Here is a 27373-nt window from a genome sequence, read left to right as displayed (position 1 = left end):
AAATTAGAATTGCTTGGGTACGATATTCATTCGAATAAAAACTTCAAAGATTTTATTACACTTTGAGAGAGAGAGAGACCTACAGAGCAAGTGTGATCGTTCTGTTTGAATCTTTCACATACTTTTCGCACATTGCAACATAAAATAATCTGATATTTCGGTTCATGGTTACATGATTGTGTCTCGTGAATCGGACTCCTGTTAATGAATCATCCCATTCTGTTAATTGATTAGTGTTCTGTGCTTTTTGAACTCTTTAGATAAACTGATAGAATATTTCAAAATTTAAAAAAAAAAACCAATAAAATAAATAAATTGAGTTACCATTACACGCTGTTCTTAAAATATTTTGGAATCGCTCACCTTCGCCCTGCTATTACAATTTTTGACTTTTGAACTCGGGATGGTCCAACGAAGGAAGCGCGTCACTGGTGAACTGCTTCCGCTTTCTTTCTCATAACGATAAAAGTCGAAAGCTCAAAGGAGGTAGTGCCAGTTGCTGTCTTAGCACGTCCCGTGGAGATATCCTCACCGCAGAGTCTCATTTTCTGTTCGTCCCTAACCTAGTCTAATCAAACAAAATGGAAAGTTTTCTCGGAAAATACAAACTGGTATCCAGTGAAAATTTCGACGAATTTATGAAGGCTATCGGCAAGTGTTTTCAATAATTAATATCTTTTCAATATTTTAAATTTGTATTTGATATATATATATATATTTTTTTTTAATTTAACAAGCGTTAATATATTTTAATTAACATAAGGTGCGAATAGAACTTCGTTGTTTTATTTTATTTTAATTTATATTATTTAGAAATAAATGCGTCCTAATTTTGAGAATTAAAAAGTTGAAAAAATGATTGCAAATGAGGAATGTTTTCTATTTAAAAGGGGGAGGAGTGGAGGGCGTTTTTAAGAGGCATTACTTTCCAGCCCATCCTCATACAAAGTTTCTTCATAAATTCTGATAAATGTTCGTAAAAAAAATTCATTTATAAATTAATTGTTACAAAGGTTATGAATCAATAAGGGAAAAATAATTGGTTATTTTTATAATAAAAAATAATTCAGTTGTTTTCTATGAAAACTCACGGATTTATGATTTCATTGTATATTTAATCCAATAGATTAATTTCCCTATAACGTGTATAATCAATTCGGGATTTAATGCAATTTTGAAAAAAAGAAAGACCTTATGTATAAATATAAGAAATGTGTTTACTTCACAGAAATACCAAGGTTTCTATTTCTAACAAGAAAATATATGTTGTATTTGTTCCTACAAATACAACATATGTTACTGTAAATAAAAGTAATTCTTATGTCTACAAACCCCTATAATAAATTCCGTTTATAATAACTTGTAAACATGTTTACTAGAATTTATTTCACTAATATTTGATTAATTTTGCTAATACGTACTATATCATCAATAATTAGTCATTACATTTTCACTTATGTACTGTGTTTTTTTCTAAACAAAACTGAATATAGTCTTTCATTTACTTATCGATACAGATTCTATTCACATGAGGTACTGTACTCGTAACAACGCCTTCTCTCTCACAAAATCATTTCACTGGAATCAAGTAATTGTACCACTTTATTCTAAAGCTCTTGGAAGACGTGTGAAATATATCATCAATACATTCCCAGTTCAGGTCCTTACTCTTAACTTTTCTTCATACATTTTCCCTACAACCATTCTCTAGATCAATTCTTTCATTTGTATATTTTCCAAAGATTATAAACTAGACTTTCAAGTTCAAAGGCTAGCAATTTCTTCTAGCATCCCATCTCTCAATGCATCACCGCACCCAGGATTAATTTACTCCTAGATGTAAATTAGAGTTTCCGGCGTCATTATTTGAAAAATATATTGGATCCCTTCCTCTGAAGTGGCACGCGTACGGATTTTTGTTTATGACATGCCAAGTATAAATCTACTCCCGGGTAGCTTTCGCCGCTAGCACAGTGATTAAGACAGCTAGTCATACTGTATGGTGTGGAAAAGGTCTAGGTTCGAATCCCGTGTGAACGGGCGAAATTTTATGGGCTTTTTCACCTTGGCCGAGTTAGTCAGTTTAATGAAGGGTGTCGTGGTCTTTCTTCCAGAAACACGGATTTTTTTATCCATGAAACCGACCACAAAATGCACGCAGTTTTCAGATATATACTAATACCTTATGGCCTTGGTTGTCTTGGCCGTTAATATAAAACAGAAAAAATATGTATATTTATTTTTGGGACTACCACTGAAAATCAGTCGCTTTACATATCATTTTACAAAACTAAAAAAAAAAAAAAAAAAAAAGAAGTTACAACTTAAGTATACTCATTTTTGTTGCTTCTGGATTAGCTCCAGTGCACTCCAGCTACGAAGCACCAGTTTATCAACCAATAAAATGCGGGTATTAACAAACATGGAAGAAGTCTATATCTTTTCTTTTAGTTGTTGGAACTGCGGCCATAATGCACCTCCCAAAGTTTTTGCATTTTACTCTGATCCAAGCCAGAGGAGGGATTCGAACCCTCGACCTTTGGGTTGCCAGGCACGCACTTTACCCACCTGGCTACCCGGTTGGCCTATATCTTTTCAGACACCGGCAAATTCATTCAACGGAATTCGAACTTGCTTTCCAAATGGATTGCAAGTATTCAGCAACCAAACCTCATTTCAACTGACTTTTACATTTTTAGGGATTATGTGTATTAGACTAAAATAAATATTGATATTAACGGCTCCCAGCTTGCGCTCATAATTGTAAGTGTATTTTAGAAGCTTGTTCACGGGCCAATTTGCATGTTTTGCGCACTGAAAGAGCAGGAGTAACTATGCCGACTAGGCTGCCACGAAGGGCCTATGCATTGTATTAAACGGAAAATTTATGAAATTAATTGGCTCTCATCCCTATGGTATACTGTGTGAATGCATTATAATGTTATTAAACAGGCCTACGCGGAAATCCAAGTAGTTACAACAGCCTACACAGGGTGGAAAAATGTTGAGTTCAAATCGCATCAACGACGAAAGAAATTTCTATGGGCTTTCTACGTTACGTAAGAAAATCCAAAGACATTTCTGAGTTAGTCAGTCTCAAGCGAGGGTTGCATAGTTTTTTCCCCGGAAACTCGGAGTTTTTGTCCAAAAAACAGAAAATCGATCGAAGAATACAAAAAAAAACCCAAAAAACTGACGCCTTATAGTCTTAATTGTTTTGCATACAACCACATGCGTGCTATTAATTAAACAAAAGCTTCTTTGGTCTTTTTTCTGGCTCATCGTAATAAAACATTTTACATTCTAGATAGTGAAAAATAAATATATAAAAATTTTATTTTATACTAACATAAAAGATCCCTGCGATTTACCGCCGACATCAAAAATGTTATATTAACAGAAGTGAAATACCATAAAGCTTCAGCAAATCTGAAATTTTGGAAACCTTGCACCAAATCTTGTGAAATCTGATTTCACCGTTCTAACACATGTTTGTTATTTGTGTAGATCCTAAGAACTTTATTTCATTGAGGTTCAGTAATTTTAAATAAATAAAAAGCTTTACTGACAATCCTGTATTGTGTTAAATATTTTGCAGTATTTATTTGAATACATTTCACAACAAGATCATTTTCTTTTCTTTTGAGGTGGCTCTCGCGGGTAGCGTGTGGAAAGCGTCAATACCTCTTCGCACTGTGCGGAAAAGTCCTGTGTTCAGTTCCCGTCGACTGAAGCTGAGAAATAATTCGAGATGTGACGAAATTTTTATTGAATTTTTTCATTACGAAAGCCCAGTTAGTCGAGCTTGGGAGACAGTCGCATGGTTTTCTTCAGGGAAACTCTGGTTTTTCATCCTGAAAAACAAACAAACTGACCGTGGAATACCTGCAATTTATAGATACGAAATAAATTGCAAATATTCCATGCGTAAACTATGAGGTCTGAGTGCCTGATAATTAAATGCAATAGGCTACAACGATGTTTAAATTCACAATGCCCTTCCTTGGCTTTGAAGTTTTGATTTGTGGGAAGAAATGGAAAGAAAAATAAAGTATATTATCCATTCTAATAGGTTCAACTTGGATGTCAGTTGGTTGGAGGGCGATGGCAACTTTGCGAAGTTCAATTTTCTGGGAATTTTGATTACGTCCAGTAATCATTTTGTTTCATTAGTTTCCTTTCTCTCAGTCGTTGTTGTGGAAGTTGATAGCTTAAATAAATTTAAGGCTGAACTAGATAAACCTTTGGAGTGACCGGATGGGTGAAATTGGAAGGTTTTTTTTTTTTTTTTTTTGGCTGATGCTCTATAAGCTTGCTTTCTTGCATAAGAAAGCAACATATGCCTCAACTAATGCTAATCGCCTTAAATTTACTTTCTTTCTCTAATTTAAGATCGAATTCTTACTTCATCCAATAAATTCAAAAGAAAACTGTTAAATTATGAATTAGCAGTTTTCTTTTGCTGGTGAATAGGAGAAGGAGGTTCCCACGTGATATTCAGTTCACTTGTAATCCTAATGATAACCGTCTCATATATGATCCTTTGGTAAGCATAGAAATGATAAAGCCACGTGCCTAGATAAAGATGGGGGAGGACAGGGGAAGAATGGAAGAGCACCCTTCATTGTGTAGAATGTACTCGAACCTTATCATTTTACACTCATCTTCAGATAGCAGGAAATGCGCAAGACGTTGAGGTGCAGTAGCCGATAAATAAGGACAATAATGGATGGGTAAGCTTACAGAAGGGAACCGCTGGTGTACAGGTACATGTACTCTCGGGAGGGAGGAAGGGGTCATGACAAAGTTTTCAAATATCAGTTCCATTATCTCAGTTGAGCTTTCTGTCTCATATGAGCTGTGCATAAATTATATTCTGCGCAGCGCATGTTACACGTGTTTAATCTCTCATAATCAAAGCTTTGCAAGTTGATCCTCCTTGCCTTAAAAATGGAAAATTACCAGAAAGTGATAAATTACATTTTGATTAAAGTGTAGCATGAAGAACAAATCAAGCACAATGACTGTTCATTATATATTAATGTAATGAGTAGCCACTATGCTACTATATACCTGCTATATACTGTCGAAGTAAAATACCATCGTCTTTATAGCAATTTCATTCTGCACTATTCGCCCTCGTGGGTAGCACAGTTTGTAGAATTTCCGTCCTCCCCACACCGGGTGGCAAAGACTTGAGTTCGAGTCCTGTCAATGACGTGAGGAATTTTTATGGGTATTTTTCCACAGAGTGGCTCCGTTAGTCGGTCTCAGGTGAGGGCATGGTTTTTCCTCCCAGAAACGCGGAGGAAAAACCATGATTTTTAGGGTTCTTCGTGCAGCAAACAGAAAATCGGCCACAGAATACACACTATTTACAAACAATGTATATGGAGCTATATAGTCTTAGTCGCTGATGCCTCCTAAAACCCGATTACGACAACAATAACCGTACTATTCTGCTCTTATTTTGCAGACCTTTCTTCACCCTTCCCCATCTTTCACGACTATGTTTCGTTAGTCTATCTCTTATGAGTTCATTCCTCTTAGTCTTTCTTTCTTTCAATAGCTTTCATGATGAGCTAACTTTCTTCTCAAAAAATGCTCTTCCGTCGTTACTATCTCTTTGAATTTTCAGTGCTGTCTCTTTTCACTCTGATTTCTTTGTCTTTATTTCTGTTATGTTCCGTTCATAGAGGTCTTTCCATTTCCCACATTTCCAGTTCCTAGCTATTCATAATTTTTCTCCATTGCTGTGTCTTCACTAATTGTAGCTGATTGATTGATTGTTGTAGGATTTTAGGCACATAAGCGACCTAAGCCATATTGCTCCTTTTATATTATGTCGGTAAAGTTCGTGTGTTCTATAGTCGATTTGACTGTTTGCTGGTCGAAAAACCAGAGTTTCCAGAAAAAAAACATGTTATCGTCTCTTGAGACCGAATGTGAATTATAAAAGATACCCTTAACTCTTGAAGCTTCATTTCTATCTCTACTATTGCACTACCCTTTACAATATTTGCATAACCAACAATTTTTTTTACGTGTTTATTAATTAGTGTCCCAATACTTTTAGCAACCCATCATGTAACAGCACCCAACATCGTTTCTATCAAGGAAACCAAGAACAGCGCGTCATTGGTTGGATGAATATTGCAAAAGGAAAAAGCAGCTCAATGTAGCATTATTACAAAAAAATACGTATGTTAATGTGTATCTAAAATAATAATAATAAAGGGGGAAAAAAATATATATATAAAACAATCTAGAATATGAGAATTTTCGTTTTCTCTGAAATTGCAGCTTTTACAACACACATTCGTATGGAATTTATGTTTACACAGTTCTGATTCATTTATTTCGTAAAATGGAAGTAAGACCCATCTGCCTCAACGTTGTGTTTATTCTGGAAACACCAAAGGAATCACGGAAGGCAACCAAATGTTTCTTCTAAATTATCCATATGGATTTCAGAATGAGATGCAGAAACTGTACAGTGAACAAATATTTTTATATGATATTGCGAAAAAAAAAAAAAAGTTGAGATAACGTGCTACATCCGATAATATTAACCTACTGGTTTTATGCCCATATTGTCTTCCTTGCTATGTTTAAGCAGCGCATGAAACATAAATGAAAGAGAGAGAGAGAGAGAGAGTCTATTTGCTAAAACAACAATAATAATAATAATAAACTTTTTCGAAAAATTAACTGTTTTTCAATTTTTTTTTGAGTGATTCACACAGGAGCACCGCTTATATAGCAGCCAAAAAAAAAAAAAAAAAAACACCTACTCGCATCATTTGTCTATCCTCCTCTAGTAATCAGTCGAATCCTTCCTTAAATTTATTCAAACTACCGCACTTCCAAAATACCAGATGGAAATTTGTTCAACAATCAATTACTCTCTGGCTGAAAACAAATTTTCACACATCTATTCTGCAACCATCCTTTTCCAATTTAAATTTATGTCCCCTTCTGTGCATCGCCTGAGAGGTAAGGATATCATTAGCGTTTAGTTTACTCATCCATTTAAATCGTTAAACTCCTCAAACACTTCATCAAAGGGCTCGTGGTATACGATATTATTTCTACCCTAATGATACGAATTTTTTAAATCTCGCTCACTCGCTCGCTTTCATTGTGTTATACGAGGGGGTACAAAAAAGTTCGTACCCTGACTTAGATAAAATATCAGTAGGAAGATGCCGTTTTTAATATAAGTTGTCTACATATTCAATAACTAACATGTGAAATTTCATTCCCGTAGGTGATCGTACACCAGAGGTGGAACCCGGAATCTGAGGAAGGACGCTATGGTTGACAAAGTGGAGTAATGAGCAGTGATCAAGTTCCTGCATTTGCAGGGCAAAAAAGCTCAGGAAATTTACGAAGAAATGAAAACTGTGCATGGGCAGAATTGTCCATCCTATGACACTGTAAAAAAGATACTCAAATTCCAGTGCAGTCGTACAAGTGCCTTTGACGAGCCAAGAGACGGAAGGCCATCCACAGACAGTGAGACTGTTGAAAAGGTCGCAAATGCAGTGGGAATTAGTCATGGGTCTGTCCACAGCATTTTACTTGACCATCTGCACACATCTAAGGTCTCCACACTTTGGGTTCCAAGATTGCTGACGCCTTTGCAGAAGCAATATTGTCGCCAACTGTTAGATTTGTGCTACTGCAGCACCCACCCTATTCTCCTTACCTAGCACAGTCAGACTTCTTGTTTCGAGAAATGAAGAAACCATCATTGCGTGGACGCCGCTTTGATTCGTCTCATGAAGTCATCAATGAAGTGGAATCGTGGTTTCAAGCAAAAAGTGCAGACGTCTATGATCAAGGCATTAAACAACTGATCCACAGATGGGAGAAAGTGGCGCCTCCGTAGCCAGGTGGGAAGGAGCAGCAGTGCGTAGCACACACTTCTTGATTAGACCGGGGTTCGAGCCCGTCACCACCAAATACGGAGGATGCGGAAAGGTGAGGGAACGACCACCGCAAATCCCGGAGCAATATGGCCTTAGTTGCTAATGCTCCTAAAAACCAAATAACAAACAAATGGGAGAAAGTGTTACTATACATGGAGAGTACATAGAACAGGATTAAAGTTCCTCTGAAGTTTTACCTTTCTATGGCTATTATTGCTAGGTAAGGGTACGAACTTTTTGCTATCCCCTCGTATAAACACTTATTTTCTGGGGTGAATGAATGATTAAAGTAGGTTGGAGGAGATTCACAAATCTATTCCTCCATTTCCATTTAGGTCGAAGGCCGCCTTCGACCTAAATGGAAATGGAGTCCAGACAAAAATGGCTTATAATCGTACTAAAATATAGTAGTTTGTGCTTAAACATAATACATACAATGTACTAACGCCTCGCAGCCTTAGTTGTTTTGGGGCAAAAATACGTCACGAGCTTGAACCCCGGTCTACTCGAAGAGCGTGTGCTACTGCACTCCCGCTCCTGACCACTCAACTACTGAGGCCCTCGCCTAAGACCGACTAACTCAACCACGTTCTGAAAAAGGCCCATAAAAATTTCTTACGTCATTTACGGGATTCGAAGGCAGGTATTTTCCACCCGTTGTCGGGAAGACGGCGATTCTACTAACTTTGCTACCCACGAGGGATCTCTTGAATGGTTTCAGAGATAATGTATACTGTACAATGATCTCTTAAGGCTACTTAAAACTAGTCCACTGCTTTGATATTAATTTTCGTAATATACAGCTTGATGATGGCTTGATTACTTGGAAATCTGAACATCCTGCAAAACTGTTCTTGATATATTCACCCTCCTGCCCTTCGCCAGCATCACAAAGATGTACGACTTAAACACTTGATCTTTTTTCTATTTTTTTTTTTCAGTTTATACACGACTCAATATATAGCTGTCAGTTAAAAGCTTCTTGGGAGGTCTTCGAACATCTTTTAACATTGTACACAAACGATAGTTTAGACTAAAGTCCACACAAGCGAATGAACTACGAAAAGGGCAGAGAGCATTTTCCTCGGTCATAACACCAAGCGGTATAAAGTGGGAAAAAAAAACACCTCTTGGACTTTGGTTAAATTGTAATGAATGATATGGTGGCTGGCCGCCAACCCCTCACTAAGTAAAGAAAATGACCAATGAGATTTTGCATAATGCCATTTATGCTGTTTTGAAAGAGGAAATCACCAGACAATGGCAGTAACGTTTAAATTTATCTCTTAAATTTCTTAATGTTTATTAACTGAAAATTTTAAACTTTGGTTAGGCAACACAAAATGACCATTAAATAAAAAAAAGTTTTCATTAATGTTTTTTTTTTTTTTTTTTTTAAGGCAAAATTTCTCCAATGAGAACTAAGTTAATTGGCCGGCAGCATATCGAGACGTTAGAGTTTTCTCCACAATCATCAGATTAATGCCATTAACCCTTCTACCACAACATTATTTGTGTTTCAGACCACCTTTAGAACATGTCCAACGGTTGATTTTCTTGCACTCATTCCCAAATACTGTTATTCCAAAAATTAAAAATGCTGCATATTAAATTCCACTTATTTTATTTTTTTAGGTGTTGGGATGATGCTTAGGAAGCTTGGTGGCAGTTCTAAGCCTGTAGTGGAAATAAAGAAGGACGGCGATGTCTGGACTATCACTACCACAACCACCTTCAAAACAAGTGAGATCAAATTTTCAATAGGAAAGGAATTTGAAGAAACTCGTCTGGATGGAGCTGTAGTAAAGGTTAGTTGCATAATTCATATAGTCTGGATGATTTCTAAAGTGTTTATTGTAATTGCAAATGTAGTTTGCCTTCGCCGAAATTACCTTGTGTAATCAAAAATCTAATTTTGTTTGAATGAAATCTGGAGCCCAACCCTCAAAACCTATCCCGATATCAGCGACATAGTGCAGCACAAATTTATGAAACATCTGTTTCAGAACTGTTTAGACTATCATAAGGTTGACAACAGCGAACTAAATTTTTGGCCTATCAAACTGGTAGATCGTAGGTCGCATCTCCTTACTGCACAGACTAATCAACGTTGTCAACAATCCTGAGCTCCGTACACTCATTTATTTTTATTTAAATCAGATTAAGGAGAACACCTTACCCCGGAGACAACACGTAGCCAGGGGGTTTCTTGCTAATATACAAGGAGAGTAAGATTTAAGTGATTGTCTCAATTCAACAGACATAGAATTTTACAAAATTACTTAAATGAATCATTATGAATACATAAAAGAAACGAGTGAATATAAATAGATAAAAAGGAGAATACATAAACAGTCAAATGTCACTCTCCTTATGTATAAACAGAGAATACATAAGGAGAGTGACATTTTAGGAATAAAACGACACAGTATATGACAATATTACTTAAATGATGAAAGTAGAAACAGGGAAATAGTCACATGATTAATTGGTCAGGACCTTTCTTTTACCAATCTCGATCTGGTAGTTGTTACTGTTTCGTGTCCTTGAGAGAAGACCAGTCTGCGAGTGACCATCCGGAGCGTCGTAGAACCGATTACATAATGAACTCCTTGTTTTGCTCGATGAAGGTTATGAACGAGATTAAAAATAATCTGCGGCTCAGCCCGAATCACATCAGAGCTGCTATCCTCCAGAGAGTTATGGACTGTTGTTAACCTTTGAGATCAGACAATTTGGAATCCTCTAAGCAGCATCATAATCTCCTGCTGTCTCTCAGAACTGATGAATTGCACTGGTCAACAAATTTTCAATATATTTTTTTTTTGTTTCTTTGATGAAAGTATTTTTTATATATTTCTTTGCATGTGCAAAGTTGAAAAATCAGCCTTAAAATTTATTTTGCTAAAGTTTGAAAATATCTGCTATGTCTTCTTTTCTATAAAATACGCTACGTATGCCTAAAACGAGATAAATAAAGAACATCCACCGTACTGTTTTAATATATCTTATATTGAAAAACATGTTATATTACAAAAACTTTACAAAACAGTTTAAAATAATAAGAATTTATATATTTTTAGTTATCGAAAATTTTAAATCACATTGATCAGCAAAATACAGATATAAAATCGCTTGATTCATATTTTACGCTTCTTCTTCGCCTGTCATTTGTACCCCATGTTTGGGGCTTCTCTTGTCACATGTGGCATAGTATTTAGGGTAAGGCTCCACCGGTGGTCTCCCGCAACAGAGCCATCAGTACTCTTGTGAGGTATACAAAACTGTAAATGCCAGAAGTGTGTATGGCACGTTGTATATGTATAGTATTGTGTTCGGCTTTGTGGTTTCTCTGACTACTTACAAAGGCCGCCGTAGCCTAGTGGTCAGGCGCGCGGGTGCATAAGTACACGTGCCTTGAGTGACCGGGGTTCAAGCCCGTGACTGCTGAATACGGCGTTGTTTCTTGTATTCTCTCTATCTTGTGAACTCCTCTGACCATTTGGTCGTCCCGGAGTATAAACAGAAAATTTATTTATTACTTCGCCGCAGGGCCCCTAGTGGGACCCTGCGTTGCTCGCCACCACTACTAGGAGGTGAGCCAGATTTCACATCATCCTCTGGCTGGTCTCCGCCAGGGTCGCTTGAGCTTCCTGGACGAAGTTCAAGTCAAAAAGAATGTAAGCAAGGATAATAGTCGAATAATGGGAGTCAGATGGAAGATGGAAGGACGAGGAAAGAAGCCGTCCTCTAGAAGAGGGACAATAAAAGTCTGCAAGACCAGAGAATCCTGCAAAGAGGAGCGCCATTTGGCATCCCATTTTTAAAATCCTACCTTTGTGAGAGTTTTTTCAAGGTAGATTGTTCCTTCTCAGGCATGGGAAGAATGTACCATCCTGCACTCTAGGGTAAGATATCCCACACAACATAAGCAGTGTCAGTATTCCTATCCACATAAGGGTTTGCATAGGTCAGGTTCATGGAGATCCATTTAGAGGTCAATATCAGATCCAGGTAAGGTCAATTAGTGAGTTAAACTTTGTCTAGCTTGAATCTGTTCTTTGAGTGAGACTCTGCAGATTAGCTTCCATGGATCCTACCCCCAGACAGGGTTTGCAAATAGAATAAATCCAGCACTTCAAAACAGTGCTAGCATTTCCTGTTCCATTTGGAGTCAACAGGTAGGTGTGAGCCCTTGCCCTGCAGTCCAACTGTAATCAACCCATCAAGGTAGAATTGTATGAGGCATGGAAGAGTGATTCCATAGGAAGAGGTCAGCAAGTCGTGGTAAGTCATTGGCGGGAATAATTGTTTTGATTGTCATCTGTCTGTTATGGGTTTGTTTGATGGCTGGCTCGTCTAATTTCAAAGACTGATTTCGCAAACTCAGTAAAGGCAAGATGGCAACGTTCATCCTGCAGTGAGAGGTGTTCATTATGCTGTGAGTTATTTTCTGTATTTCGGTGATTAATTTGAGTCGGGGGTATTCGTCTTTAGGACACGTGTACATAATGTGGTCCCAACTTTCTTCGTCGCCGTGCTCATCACTTCGCCACAGTTGTCTGGAAAAAAATTCAAATGGGACTGAAGAAAGTGTATTTTTAATGACATGTTGCAATCTAATTTATGGTATGATGACAAAAGGTTTCTTACAAGCTGTTTATATTTGTCTGCTTTGTTGTTTCCCAGAAAGGTTTTTGCTACAAGTTTGAAAGCATTCCAGGCCGCTTCCTCATCACCGTGGAGGATATTGCCAAAGTATTCATCCTTGAGAAAGTCCCATATCTGTGGCCCAATGAACACGCCTTCCTTTATTTTGGCCTCACTGAGTCTTGGATAATTTAATTTTTCTTGAGATATTTGAAAGCTGGTCCATCTTGATCAATGAATGGCCTTAACAAATTGTTTCATAAGTCCCAATTTTATGCGAAGGGGAGGTAACATGATTTTTCTTGCCTCAATTAGTGGATTGTAATGGACATTTTTTATCCCTGACTCTAGTGATTGCCTTAAAGGCCAGTCTTCTGTGATGCAAATGTCACTTCACCACAAACAACAAAAATTATCAGCATTATTTACACTTTCGCGGCAAGCTAAATTTTAAGGTTTTGCCCAGCATGGACAGATGCCTGGCTCAGACTGATTGATGCGTCTAGACATGGAAATTGTGACTCAGCACCAATGGCCGCAGTGTTGTCACACAAACTGCACCTCCAGGCGAAATTTCCCCAAAAATTAAGTAAAAACGTATTGAAAGTGACACGTATAGCAAATCGAAACTAGAGCTAATAATCCATTCTGTCATATTTGTATTTAGCACCTTAATATTAGTCGAAATTTAGTAATTTTATTAACGAAAGATTTTAGCTGTTGACCAGTATATATATTATACATTGTACATTGTTGTAATTTATGCTAGATTTTTATGTACTGCGTTCTAAGCACTCCAGCCCATGTAGTGTATAATCTGTCTTTAATTTCTTAAAAGAATACAGATCATTCTCAGACGTTTCGTAGTATTTCTGTATCACTTCTTCAGTGACTGAATTACTGGCCTTAGCGTTTGTGAAGTTGATGGTTAATAAGGACATAATATAATAAGATAGTTAATAAGGACAACAGTTCACTCACCGAAGAAACCGTACAGAAAGTACACGAAACGTCTAAGGATAATTTGTATTCTTTTAAGAAATTAAAGACAGATTACACTTTGCGGAGGCTAAAGTGCTTATAACTGAACAAACAAACGATCTGTTTCCTTGAAGAAATTAAAGATAGATTATCCATCCTGTTGTCCTTAGATTTTCACAATTCTCCATTTCAATTTACCTGCGCACAATGGTCAATATCGGATTTTGATTTAGTCTGGGGTCCTGGCAGACATATTTTTAGAAGTTCTAAAAAGGTCAAGAACATAAACAGTAATCCTATTGATCTGGGGCCCCCGAGCAACTGCGTCATTGAATCTCTGTAAAGTCGGCCATGATTATACCATTAAAAGAACAACTTATATCTCAGTTATCCTAGTCGGCCATGCTTGATCTTGCTGTTTGTTTAATTCCTGCTTTGGTATTAACTAGCATTTCTTTGTATACAAATACAAAGAAATCCTAGAATTGTATTATTCTGAAAACTGTTTGATGCCAAGCTAATTTGGTAAATTACTCAGTTTCATGTAGTTTTCATTTTACTTTTTTTTTTCTTTTTTTTTTTTTTTTCATAGACTGTTATGAACTACGAAGATGGCAAGCTGGTTCAGAAGCAGTTTGGCGAGCCAGAAGTCACCATCGTAAGAGAACTTACCGGAAACCAGTTGAAAGTGGTAAGTAAAATATATTACACTTTCTCAAAGCAAACACAATACAATGGCAACATATCTGGAACTGCATTCTAGATAAATATCTCTTAAATAGAATCGAATTACTGCATTATAAGGGTAATAAGGGAATTATAAGGGTAATAATAATAATTAATAGGCCTCCGTAGCCGAGTGGTCAGGAGCGGGATGCGGTAACTCTTTGAGCAGACCGGTGTTCGAGCCCTGACTACTAAATACGGTCGATCTGCCAACCCGCTCTGGACCAGCGTGGCAGATTATGGTCCAATTCTCTCAACATGAATTGTTGAGGACGCTTCCTGCAGTTTACCTATACCTTAAGGGTAATTCACAAAAAGTTTTTACCCATGCTTAACGATTTTAAATGTGAAAAGTTGAAAAGTTTTTGCTAACTAATTCAAATAAGTGTTTCTGCACGCGATATTACAACAGTATGAAGTCCTTTGATTGTCATTATTATCAAATAAAGGAGACATTATTATGCTTCCAAATAATTACTATAAACAGAACTGGATGAGATAATGGAAGACTTAAAGAACAAGGGAGACAACTTCAAAATTTAACTTAAAAATCTATTAAAATTGATTTCTCAGATGAAAAAATAATAAAATTATGAAAATTGTATGTATTTCTGCGTTTACAATAATTTCGACTTTTAGCCTTCAAGGCTTGGGCTCACTTTAGAGCTAACGCTGTAATTCAAGACTCTAAATCGCGACTATCATTTTAATACAAACGGCATCACAAAAAAAAAGTGAATCCGCTATTTATTTAAAACTCAAGGCAAGCCGTGACAGCGATTTCGAAACTCTGTTATCAGATGGTAGCTTCTATTAATAAACTTACTCCCGCTGGTGAACGAATAGCGTATCGAATCTAAGTGAGCAGCCAAGTGGTGTATAGAAGAAACGGCTTCCTTTACATAGATGTTCGGAAATTTGCCTTCAGCTAGCGGGTGGTTGATAGTTGGAACAAACTTCCAAGTTAGGTGCGTCTTTAAGTTATACTACTAGGGGCGCGTTTGCTTTAGATAGCAAAGTAGTAAAGGTTGTGGAGTTATGTTTCAACGAAAATTGCCAATTAATTATAAAAAGAGCCATCTTAATGCCATACGTTAAAGGGATCGATTTTTCTCATATTATTGTTCCAAGTAAGAATCATAATGCAGTTTTAGATGAAAAACGAAACCATCATTAACATTAACAATCATTTTCATAGTATATGTGTATTTGTGCAATATACAGTGTTCGTCGTTGACACTGACCCACCCAGAAGAAATTTATATATTCTACCCAAATCACGCATGGAGGCAGCAATCTACATAAGGAAATGAAATCCATAAAACTGAATGATTTAATCTCAGAACACAGCAACGTCAATATTGTGTGTGAGTCCAACTACTTTATTGGCAGTGATTTGTGCTCTGTTGAAGACAAATCGGGTGAACATGTGGATCGGGAAAAAACGTCAATATCAAGAGTAACCTTTGTGGTTATTTGCGCAGTATTGGTATTTCAGCAGTTTGTTAAAATATGGTGTCTGGGATGGAGCATATAAATGGCAGAAGCGCAGATATCTAGGTTGTATTAGCGGTATACCACTATTGTCATGGTATGTTACTCTGTAATACAGGATGAATTATTCACTTCTCAGCCCTCGGAAGTAACGAAGTAGCTACAGTCGGTGTTTTTCTACACCATGCGGAAAAGGTCTGAGTTCGAATGGGAGGAACTGTTATAGGCTTTTTTCACACTGTGGACGAATTGTTCTATCTCGGGTGAGGGTAGCTTAATCTTCCTGAAGCTGGAGTGTTTTATCCTGCAAAACAGGCGTGTCAGAGAACACACGTAATTTACAGATATAATGTGCTGCAAGTAGATTCAGTTTGGGTAACTCCAAAACCGAAAAATGTTATTTACGTGTGCCCTTCATGGATAAACCCAATACGATTCCCGTCCGTGACGTGAGGAAGTTTTATGGGCTCTTTTCGTACCATAACCGAGTTATTTAGTCTCTCGTCAGAGAGCGCATGTTTTTTTCACCTCCAGGAAACTTCATTTTTTTTTTTAATTAACAAACTGGAAATCGACCAGTGGTTATGGGCATAATATACACTGAGTTGGCTTTTCAGCAGCAATACCAGCTTTATACCTCATGGGGCCACGTAATTTGCCCGTAATCCAATCAGCAACTTAGGCCATATTGCGCTGTATATAATGTCTAAATTGCGTGTGTTCTATGGTCGATTTGCTGTTTGCTGGACAAAAACCCGAATTTCCGACAGCAAAAGCAATGCTACCCTCGTCTAAGACCAACTAACTCAGCCACGTTGTGAAAAGACCCATAAAAATTTCTTGCGTCATTGACGGGATTCGAACTCAGGTCTTTTCCACCCGGTGTTACGTTAATTATACCAGTTATTCTTCCCACGGGGGCCGCGCCTTGGCATGGACTCTTCACAAGGTATTGGAGGACACCCTCCCTACACGAGATTTTTTTGTATTGTATTGTATATTCAAGTCACTAGGTGGCTCCCAGACATGCGTCTATCTCCACCTGTACTCTGTTGCAAAAGAAACTCAGTATTCTGATCTGAACAGTGTAAATGTGTAGGTGTTGTGTAGTGTATCGTGAAGTCAGGTCACTTTTCCACCGGGGGACAGCCACCACGTAGGTAAATGCAACCCAGCGCTCATCCCTGGCACCTAAATCCAGGCCTGGGTCTAATAAATCTGTCAGTGCAATTCAGCACTATAATCCTGCACCCACCAGCAGTAGTGCAAGGCTGGTGGGTGCCAGCAATCCCGCTCCCAGGCTGCCCAGACCTGGAAGCCAGCCAAAAAAAATAAAAATAAATAAATTAAAAATATATATAATACTAAATAAATAAATATATAAAAATAATAATAATAATAATAATAAATAAATAAAAAATATATCCCTGGCATGTAAAGCCAGGGACATAATTTTATTATTATTTATTTTTTTATATAATCCTGTGTGGGACTATATATACATATAATCCCGCATCAGCAAACTTAGCTAATGCCAGCAAAAATATATATATAAATAACTAAATAAATAATAAAATATCCCAGGCAGAGGAATGTAATTCCGCATCAGCAAACTTAGCTGATGCTAAAAAAAAACAAAAAAAAACCCCAACTCAGTATAGCTATCAAACAAACTTTTAACATCAATTATTGACAATGAGTCATAAAAATAGACTTAATGAATATTAACAGTCAATGAAGACAATCCCCTTCTTTTCATGAACACCAATCTGGCGAACTCCTGTAAAGCCATGAAATTAACAACTGATTGTAAACAAACATATTCACAACCTCTTTCCAAATTTGGAATTACCTCCTTCAATTTTTGTCTGTATTCCTCATACAAGGAACAATCATACAACACATATCTCTTTTTAATATCTCCAGTACAATCACATGGTCCCAAGACTCAATCAAAGTACACCTGCAATATGGCTGATCTGTCAAACCAAATTTAAACAGTTTGAAGTTAAGGTATCCATGATCCGTTACTAAATAGGAGGTTTCCATTGATAAATAAAACTCACTTGTTCAGTTTATTATCAATATTGAATAAAACATCAGGTAAAAATAGTCTATTTACTTCACCTGTGGCATTTGAATTCCAACGTTCTTGCCATAAGTCAAGTAATCTCTATAAATCGTTTAGTGCTGAAGCCTCAAGCTATGGAAAAGTCTAGACTGTCTAGACTTTTCCATAGCTTTTCGTCTAGACTTTTCCATAGCTTTTCGTCTAGACTTTTCCATAGCTTTTCGTCTAGACTTTTCCATAGCTTGAGGCTTCAGCCCTAAATGCTTATAGTCTAAACACATCATACACCATCAGGCATCTCTCATATTGTGGAGTTATACTTCGTAACTGTTTTGCCATCATTGCATCACTCGGATACCTACCGAAGAAGGGCCAAATAGCCCTGAAACGCTGCCGTCTGTGGGGCAATGGCCACTGAGTTTCCTCGAATAGGTAACAACAGTCTTCTCTACTGGGGAAGCGTTGCCTATTCGAGGAATATATGAGCTTTGAGTGTGAGTTGAAGGAGCAACTGTCCCTTTCTTCCTTCTATGGCATTTCCTTCCTCTACCTCTCCTACTATCACCTTCCTACATCTTTATCTCTTTTCTAAGTCTAATAGGGATAGTATGAGAATAACCGAGAACTTTATACCATACCATATTTCAAAACGGTGCCGTCTGAGTGGTGGTATCCATCTAAGAATAAGTAACATTAGTCTTCTCCTCAGGGGAAGCGTTACTTATTCGAAGTAGTGCAATATCATGGCAACTCGTTGTGAAGGTATTCACAATATGAGATATAACTTAAAACGATGCCGTTTTGCTAACATTCTGTTAATTCAGATTTGGCTATGTATTATTGATACTTTCGCACTATACTTATACGTCAAGTAATCTCTTAAATATATTACTCTTTTCCAGTACAATCATAAGATAAACCCATAAACGATATTTGTCTATTTTTCCTTATAAAATAACAAAAAGACCGAAATACAACATACAGATCCAAGAGTAAAGCCCCGGCAATAACCTGCATAGCATTGGTAGATACCGTTTTACAAACTCTTAATACTGTCACTAACATAACTCTTTGAAGGGAAATTACTTTTTTACAAAACTTAATATTTTCTATGAGTTGATACCAAATAAATGCAGCATAAGTAATAATAGGTAAAAAGACAGCTTTATGATATACACTGAGGACTCGCTTTCCAAGCCCCAATCCGACCTAGTAATACGAATTATAGGGGCAGTAAACTTTTTTACCTTGGAACTTAAGTAATCCAAGGGTGCAAAAAACTGTAATTTGTCATCTAAAAGTACGCCTAAATACTTCATCCTAGAAACCAAAGGTATCTGTTTATTGTTAATTAGCAATCGCGGCGGTCTGTCATAATCCAACTTCCCTCCCTACACGAGATTTTTTTGTATTGTATTGTCCTCCAACAATATAATACAATACAAAAAGAGGTGTTGGAGGACACCCTCCCTACACGAGATAATGTCTGGCACATAGTCCATGTACATATAGGTTTTGATGGTCTTGTGTTGTATGGGTGGTTAGCTGGGCCATTGTGCCGCGTCGCCGCTATGTTGCGAAATGAGAATCACGACGGATGGCGACCTCACATAGCTATCTCACCTTTGGCTGGGTGTTCGACCACTTGATGCAGTCACGGTAGACTCGTGACACCACAGAACGGAAGCAATTAACTATGTTGGCTGTTCGTCTAACCTGCACGTCTTATCCCCACTGTCATTTCATTGCACATTTGAAGCGGGAGCAGACTGGCCATAAGACTTACCGGGAAAATCCCGGTGGGCCGGAGGACGGAATGATTTTCAATATTGCACTCTGAACTCCGATGCATTCTATTTGTTTTCCCCGGTAAGAATTTTTGACCCAGTCCGCCTCTGATTCTAAGTCGGAAATATTTCGAAGCCGACCCATTCTTCCTCAAAGACACTCAAAAACTGATCATTATTTATGCGAACTACAGTCTTATATCAGCTGTCTTCGAATTTGGGTTTTATGGGCCTTTGTCACAACGTGGCTGAGTTAGTCGGTCTCAGGCGAGGGAAGCATGTTTTTTTTTTCTCCCGGAAACTCGGGCTTTTCGTCCAGCAAACAGAAAATCGACCTCAGAACACATGCAATTTACAAACAATATACATGGAGAAATGTGGCCTTAGTCGCTGATGCTCCTACAACAAAAGCAACAACAACCTCTATTTTGGGTTTTCACCAGCGTCACAGACTAGTCCATTCCTACACAAGAAGGCGTTGCTAATGTAATGTAAAACCAACTCAGTAAATTATGGGTGCACGACAAACTTGCTCCGCTATCCTGAAATTGAAAATTAAATTTGTATCTCCCCGTTCTAGTGTTCCTTTGGGAGGCAGCCCACTGGTTACATCCCAAATGGAATCGAGATGTTACTGAAAACTATAGGGTGTTATTCATTATGCCAATCAACTATTTCTTAACACCACTTCTACGACGCTATGGAGCAAATGGCGCGTGGAACAATTGAAGAGAAGAATGCCTGCTAATGGTATTCAAAGCAGGTATTCATCACATTTGTGTCCCGCAGCTAATCAATATCAATCATCGTTTGCTTCGTTCGTCTGGCAGCTCTAAAACCTTGGTTATGGGTATCTTTTAACCACTATTGACAATATCTTCTATAATTCTTATAGAATGCGCACATGAGCAGTTATTTGCCATTCTAATGAAATTTCGTGCAGGAGCACAACGTATCTGAAAGCATGCCAAAAGTATCGCTCTCTTTCAGAAAGATGCATGCTTTTCTTCTACACGTTACTGCTGAAATACCTGTGACAAGTACTAATAAGATAACCAGTAGTATGACTTCTGCCTTACTGTGCCCACTATTTTGAAAAGGTAACATTTATTTATATATATCATAACAACTTTCGTACAGTTTTCAAACATCCATCAACTCCTTTCTAGGTGGATGGTTGTCAACGATGAACAGTGTAGACGTGCTGTTATGTCGTAATATTTTTAATAATGAATATTAATGCTTTTTTACATCCTCTAATTCCGAGCCTAACTTCCTCGATCGAAATCTAAATACAAGATGAGTATACGTGTTTTTTTTTTTCTTCTCGTTTTAGGTATGCACTGCTGGCGATGTCGTGTCTACAAGAGTGTACGACAGAGAGTAAGCAACTGGCCTAAGCATTGTCACTTCCTGAATACCAGTTTCACATCTATTTCACTAATTGTGTAGTCTGCATGAATTTGTATGTTCTTCCTGACTGACCAGAGGCCGTGAAGAGTAGACCTATAGACTATATGATAATTATTTTTAAAAAAAACGACTCAATACCTATTTCTTTCAATTTCGAAAGTTTCTTAATTCTTTGTAAAACAGACACATCTCAGGAGCTTTTAAATTTAATATTTTGAATATAAAAAATTCTTTATGTAAACGTTAAAAAACTGAATGAAAGTTTACCCATTCAGTAGTATTTAGTCCTAGGGCATACTCTTTGCAAAATTTAAATCTTGTAAAATAGTGATTATAACTTACTGTTTTTTAAAGTATGTCTTATCAAATTCGCAGTTTTCTTTTCTTTCTTTCTTTCTTTTTTTTTTTTTTCTACCCCATGGCATTATCATGTTTATCACTGCCTTAACGAAAGTGTTAATAAAAAAGAGTCTCTGTATCAGTTCAGATGTAATATATAAGTCATGGTGGAAGAATAACATCCATCTTTTACTATCCTGGTTGTTGTCTACATAAAGTTCTATTCCAAATAAATTGAAAATGATATTCAGAGTTGTTTTGTCATTTTTTACATAAATTAACATGAATAGAAAGAAAATACGGAATTTTAACTTGAGACCAAAGGGACCATTCGTAAATTAAGCAAGATGATTTTCTTTTTTAACTTTTCCGACGCTAACTCTTGTAATTGCGTACCAAAATGAGGAGGGGGGGGAATAAAATTGTAATTACATTATTTTTATGGATAACCTGTTACATATACATTATGACCATGCGAATATTAAATAATAGGTAGCAAATTAAATTAAAATTAATGCATAGTAACGTTTTTACTTATCCCATCCACAGCTGCGTAGCGACATTTGTTTATTATTAGCACTGCAGCCATTATGCGTAAAGGATCAAGGATTCTCTTTTAAAGCCAGATGCTTCAAAAATTCTCACAGATATCCAATGCATTCAAATTCGAGAGTTTGTCCAACCCAAGAATATTGTCTTCAATCTTTTCCTATAGGTGCTTCTCTTTCTTCTTGCCTAATTACTGAGGCCTTACGGGAATCGCTTAGAGTGATACTGTTCCGTAATTTTGAAAGAACTGCCAAATTTTGAACCATCACACATGAAGACAGTGAAATAATATACGTCACGTTCTCTAGTGCTTGGAAAAATAAATTCATCACAGCAAGATAATAAGATGAGACTTATTATCTTGCTGAGACTGCATATGTAAATATGCAGTGAGACTGCATATGTAGATCACATTACCAGATATTTTTTATCCAAAACCAAGATAATAAAGGAAGGTAAATGCACCATAATCTTACCATACAGAAGACGAGGTAGAGAGGATTCATTAGACACATGTTTTATATCTGTGTGGTAAATATTTAGGCTCTAAGATTAAAATAACAGTTTAACGGTTAGCTCGTTTGAAGAATACAGAAGACTATGAAGCGGTTAATGCCATATGAAAGGAGTGTAAATTTGAAATACAGGAATATTTTAAAATGTAAGAAATGTGTTCATTGGGGGTTAAGACTATGTGAATCAGCATGTAAATATGTTTATGGTAAGGAACGTTGCATTATTTATGGTTTAGGAGAAAATTATTTTAAAATATATTCGACATAATTAATTATCGACATAATTAATTAGAAATATTGGACATCGAAGAAGGAAGAAGAGGGATAATAGCGCCACCTTATGAATAAATTCATTGACTGTAGATATAATAACTACTGGTGCGAATCTAATGAATAATATATATCTGTTTATATACATAGAAGACGACCTCTGGAAACCAGGCGAAAACCAGTTCTAATCAGCCTTCTGCACTAAGTGGGGCTCTGCTGTAGTCACCTTTTCTTTTCAAGAGCATCTCGTGGAATGCATGATGACGCTTCCTATGATTAAAGCCGGCCCCTTTCAAAATCGGCCATGTGGTAGGCAGTGGCATACCACCACATTATCTGATGCCACATAGACTATAACAAAACCAACTCCAAAAACTGCTGTTAAAAGAAGACCTGCAACTAGGTGAAAGAATGGGATCAGTGAACTTTTGGGCATGACATTTTGCGATGCCGCTCGTATAGCATATGATCGATGCAGTTGGAGGATTTTGTTGGCGGCCACAACAGCTCCTCAGGGAACTATGTGACTGGAAGAAAAAGAAATGGACCATAACAGAATGAATGGATATTTCTATGGATATATGGGAATTTTTTATAGATCAAAATTTTTCTGATCCAATAGTCATAGCTACTGGGCCAGCCAAAATGATTGGACAGTTTAATTACTCTCTGTTCGTCAGAACAGAAGGAACTTCTATGATTTTTTTAGATGATACTAAAATTAATTTTTAGTGCCATCTAAAAGAACATACAAGTTGCTACTATCTCAGAGTGAGTCGAATCCAGAAGAATATATATATTTTTTTAAGAATGTCATTATTATTATTATTAGCTATATGGTGCAAGGAAGCCTGAGGCTTATGGTGCACCAGCCAAAAAAAAAAAAAAAAAATTCCCGAGTTACCTCTGAGAGAGAGAGAGAGAGAGAGAGAGAGAGAGAGAGAGAGAGAGAGAAGTAGAAGGGAATCACCAAGAAAGAGAAGAGTGATGATATCCAGCTCAGGACCCTGGGTGTGCCAAGCCCATACTCACCAGGTGTGAGCCCCCGAGATTATGTCTGAGTTTGAGGGAGGACAAGAATTGCATGCATTTTCTTTCCAAAATCTCAGGTCTTTCATTCCGCAAACAGACTACAGAGTACTCAATTTATATACGCCATATAATGACACACGTTAGCTGCCTCAGCACTTATTTTCAACAACCAGCCATGTCTGAAAACTTTATGTAGTCACACCTAACAGATGACTATAATTACAATACACGCTGAGACTCAACAATTACAATTATGTTATAATCTAAAGAATTAATTCAATGTAAGAGGATAAAATGATACTTACTCTGAATTTTAATTTAATTGCCTATTTCCTATGCTAAAGTAGGTGGACTTTAACACCCGGAAAGAGTCTTTACTACTGTAAACAAATCAGTAAATAATTCTCCAAAATAGTGAAATTGATTACATAAATTAAGGTCTGAAGCCGCATTTACACTCTCGCCCAAAAGTTTGGAATCACAGCGTATGACAACAGTTTTCGTTAATTTTTTGAAATTAGTTATAACTGTAAAATTTAATATGAAAAAAAAAAAACACACTACAAAGTATTTTAAGATTTTTTTTATTAAGCATTGAAAAATTTACAGCAAAAAATATTGAAATGATTAATATTAACAACTGTACTGATTTTTCATAAAAATTTCCTCCACGAGATTTTATCACTGCTTTAGACAGACGTGGCAGTCTGGCGATTAATTTTATAGTAGTGTCTAATAGTGTCTTGACCTACATTATGCCAAGAGATCTGCAACTTTTTTCAAAAATTTTGTGGAGATGAGCAGACTTCGTGGACTTGACAGCCTAGATGATCCTATAAAAGCTCTAATGGGTCAGGCAACTAGGGTAGCCAATACCCCTCCTGTTGTTTATTTGCTATAAAGACTTTGCACAGCTTAGAGCTCTGCTTCGGGTCATTGATTTAATATATAAAATTTAAAATAGTATTAAAATATAGTATATAAAATTTCTTCCACAAAGTCGAAGTCCGCATTATGTTCAAAAATGTTTTTATAGCCCTCTTTTCTTGAAATTTCTTCAATTCTGTTGATGTTACTCACTCCAGAAAAACAGAAGCAACCCCAAATCATGATGGAACCACCACCGTGCTTGTGCTTGACTGTAGGCAATAAACAAATGTGGCACCATATTTTCTTCAGTTGATCGTCTCACTTACTCTTGGATAAAAAATCAAATTTGGATTCGTCCAACCATAGCACGTTTTTCCAAGGGTAAATTGTCCAATGTTGATGGATCTTAGCCCCAGCCAACTGTTTCTTTCGATTTTCCGGTTTTATGCGTGGTCATGATGGTCGTGGTGTGTCCTTTAAACTTCCAGTCTCCTTGAAAGTCGAATGGTAGTTTGTACGCCTTTAAATGAAACACCTAGTTTTTTGACAATATTTCTCAACGTATTTTAATATGCAGAGTTATAATAGCACTTATTTTTTCACCACTCGGTTCCTTATTTCTTGTCATGTTTATCACAAAACACATAACGCTTACACCAAACACTCTATTGAATGATGGTGATCGATTTTATAAGCTATAGCTCTTATTTTCCAGTTTACATTATGGTAAAACACTTTAGAATAATCAGGAGTGTCTCTCCTAGCCAAACAATAATTTCAAATCGCTTACATTGGCAAGTCTAAAGAGGTGCGACCGTGCGAACAACACATTAGTCTAACTCGTGGTTTCGTAAAAACGTCGATAGTTTTTCAAAATGGCAGAAAAATCTGAACCTCCCGTACAAAAGAGAAGGAACTTGTTTCCTGAAGAATAAGCACCAAGAATTCAATTTATTTGTTATTAAAAGTTGCGATCTCTACTTTGTTATATCAATCGATCAGTATCGGCCTATTCGCCAAAAGTCAGAAAAAATGCAGTCAGTTACAGAAGTACAAAGTCTCGAAGATAAAAAGCACAGGTTTGACAACAACAAATTTGCCAAAGTGTGACTAAAGTGCAGAGAGGCAATGAAATAAAGTGACAAACTACAAGCAGAGATCAACGTTACAAACCCTGATACAGCCATGGAACAACAATAGGAGGTAACAAAGACTGTAACGAGAAAAAAAATGAAAATTAAGCTGAACACGATCTACATCGCATAAGCATAAAAGCTGCGATTAAAAACCTTCCTACAAAAGGCATCGATCACTTCGACTATATTTTTCTATTTATTATAAAAATTTCCAGTGTTTATATCATCACCCTGCCCTTACGTATTTTCCCCCTTCAAATGGACACTTTACAAACTTTATCTAAACAAGAACCCTCAAACAATTAGGACGTTTGGCCCTATTTCAATGTCATCTTCCTTTCCCCTCTGGTGTATCCCTTCCATTATTAATAAGCAACTTTTTCCATTGCAATTTCGGTATGGAATTTAAGATAGATTTATCATGACTAACTTGCTTACAACTAATTTGTTAATTCCAAATGCCCTCAAATCAAAAAAAGAAAAAAAGGGGGAAAAAATGGCATAATATACGTTCATTCTGCTTTTGATGTTGTCTCAATTCCACCATTGCTAAATCCTCTGGAATGTTTTTACCTGGGAACTTTTCAAATCTGGGAACTTTCAAATTTTTTGTTAACTATCTGGAAGTAATATTTCTGGATTCCAGTTATAAAAATGTCTATGTTTTGCTGGTATTCGTCAAGGAGATACACTATTTGCAGCACCTTTCTCTGATGTTCTCAGACCTTTCTTATTATTATACAAACATGTTAATTCCTTATGCAGATGATGTTAAAATGTTAAAATCTCACACTCAATTCAATCATCTGTCATGACTCAAGAGTTCATGTGCAAAACTTTAAAAGAATGTTCAGCATATTTTATTCTTTTAATCTGTCTCTAAATATGACGTAACGGAGTGGTCCGGAGCTCGAGTGCGGTAGCACACGCTCTTTGAGTAGACCGGGGTTCGAGCACGTGATTGCTAAATACGATTAACAATTTGTATTGATTGATTTATTGTAAACTCTACTGACCTGGTGGTCGTGCTGAAAGAATAAACAAGAACATTTTTTATATATCAAAATTTGATAGTATGAACCAGAGCTATAATGCTCAATACGATATCAATATTTGTAAAAGAAGAGAAGTTGCCTCAACACTTCCGTATGATACTCTTCAGAAATGACAAAGAAAACAATTTTAAAAATCGAAAATCTTACATTACAGTAAGAAATAATTAACAATAATTAAAAATCAAATGAACACAATTAAAAATCAATTTAACAATTAAAAATTAAGTAAAAAATTAATTTAACGAAAAAAAATGCAAAACGATTTTCCTTCCTGAAGCTGACAATGCTTTTTGACCGTATGTCGTGATCACAGGAATGAAAATTACCGAATAGGGGTAAGAATGGAACTTAAATATGGATTATTTGTCTTCGCGCATGCGCGTAAAGGGCCACAAGTTGGAGATTAGATAAGGCCGACGAACATTAACAGAAATCTCATGTAATTTAATTTCGACGGTTTCTTCAATTAATAGTCTCGTATAATTACGTTGGACACTAAGTATTTTGGCCTCGTTAAATAAAAAAAAAAGTATGTTTTTCATTAACGGCAT

General features: G+C 36.6%; 1 protein-coding gene across 1 annotated transcript; it reads left to right on the top strand.

Moving 5' to 3' along the window:
- The first annotated feature begins 507 nt into the window (after window positions 1-507).
- Window positions 508-21454, top strand: LOC150091526 (sodium/calcium exchanger regulatory protein 1-like). The gene is made up of 4 exons (XM_090384335.1): window positions 508-651; window positions 9570-9742; window positions 14158-14256; window positions 20980-21454. The coding sequence occupies exons 1-4, from the start codon at window positions 582-584 to the stop codon at window positions 21028-21030; spliced, it is 393 nt and encodes a 130-aa protein (XP_090240461.1). The 5' UTR covers window positions 508-581; the 3' UTR covers window positions 21031-21454.
- The last annotated feature ends 5919 nt before the right edge of the window (window positions 21455-27373 follow it).

The sequence above is a fragment of the Mastigoproctus giganteus genome, chromosome 1 (assembly GCF_048544385.1).
Source record: "Mastigoproctus giganteus isolate SK-2022 chromosome 1, ASM4854438v1, whole genome shotgun sequence".
NCBI classification, from domain to species: domain Eukaryota; kingdom Metazoa; phylum Arthropoda; class Arachnida; order Uropygi; family Thelyphonidae; genus Mastigoproctus; species Mastigoproctus giganteus.
Note: the sequence above shows the minus strand (reverse complement) of the source record. Positions and strands in the feature narration are given on the sequence as shown.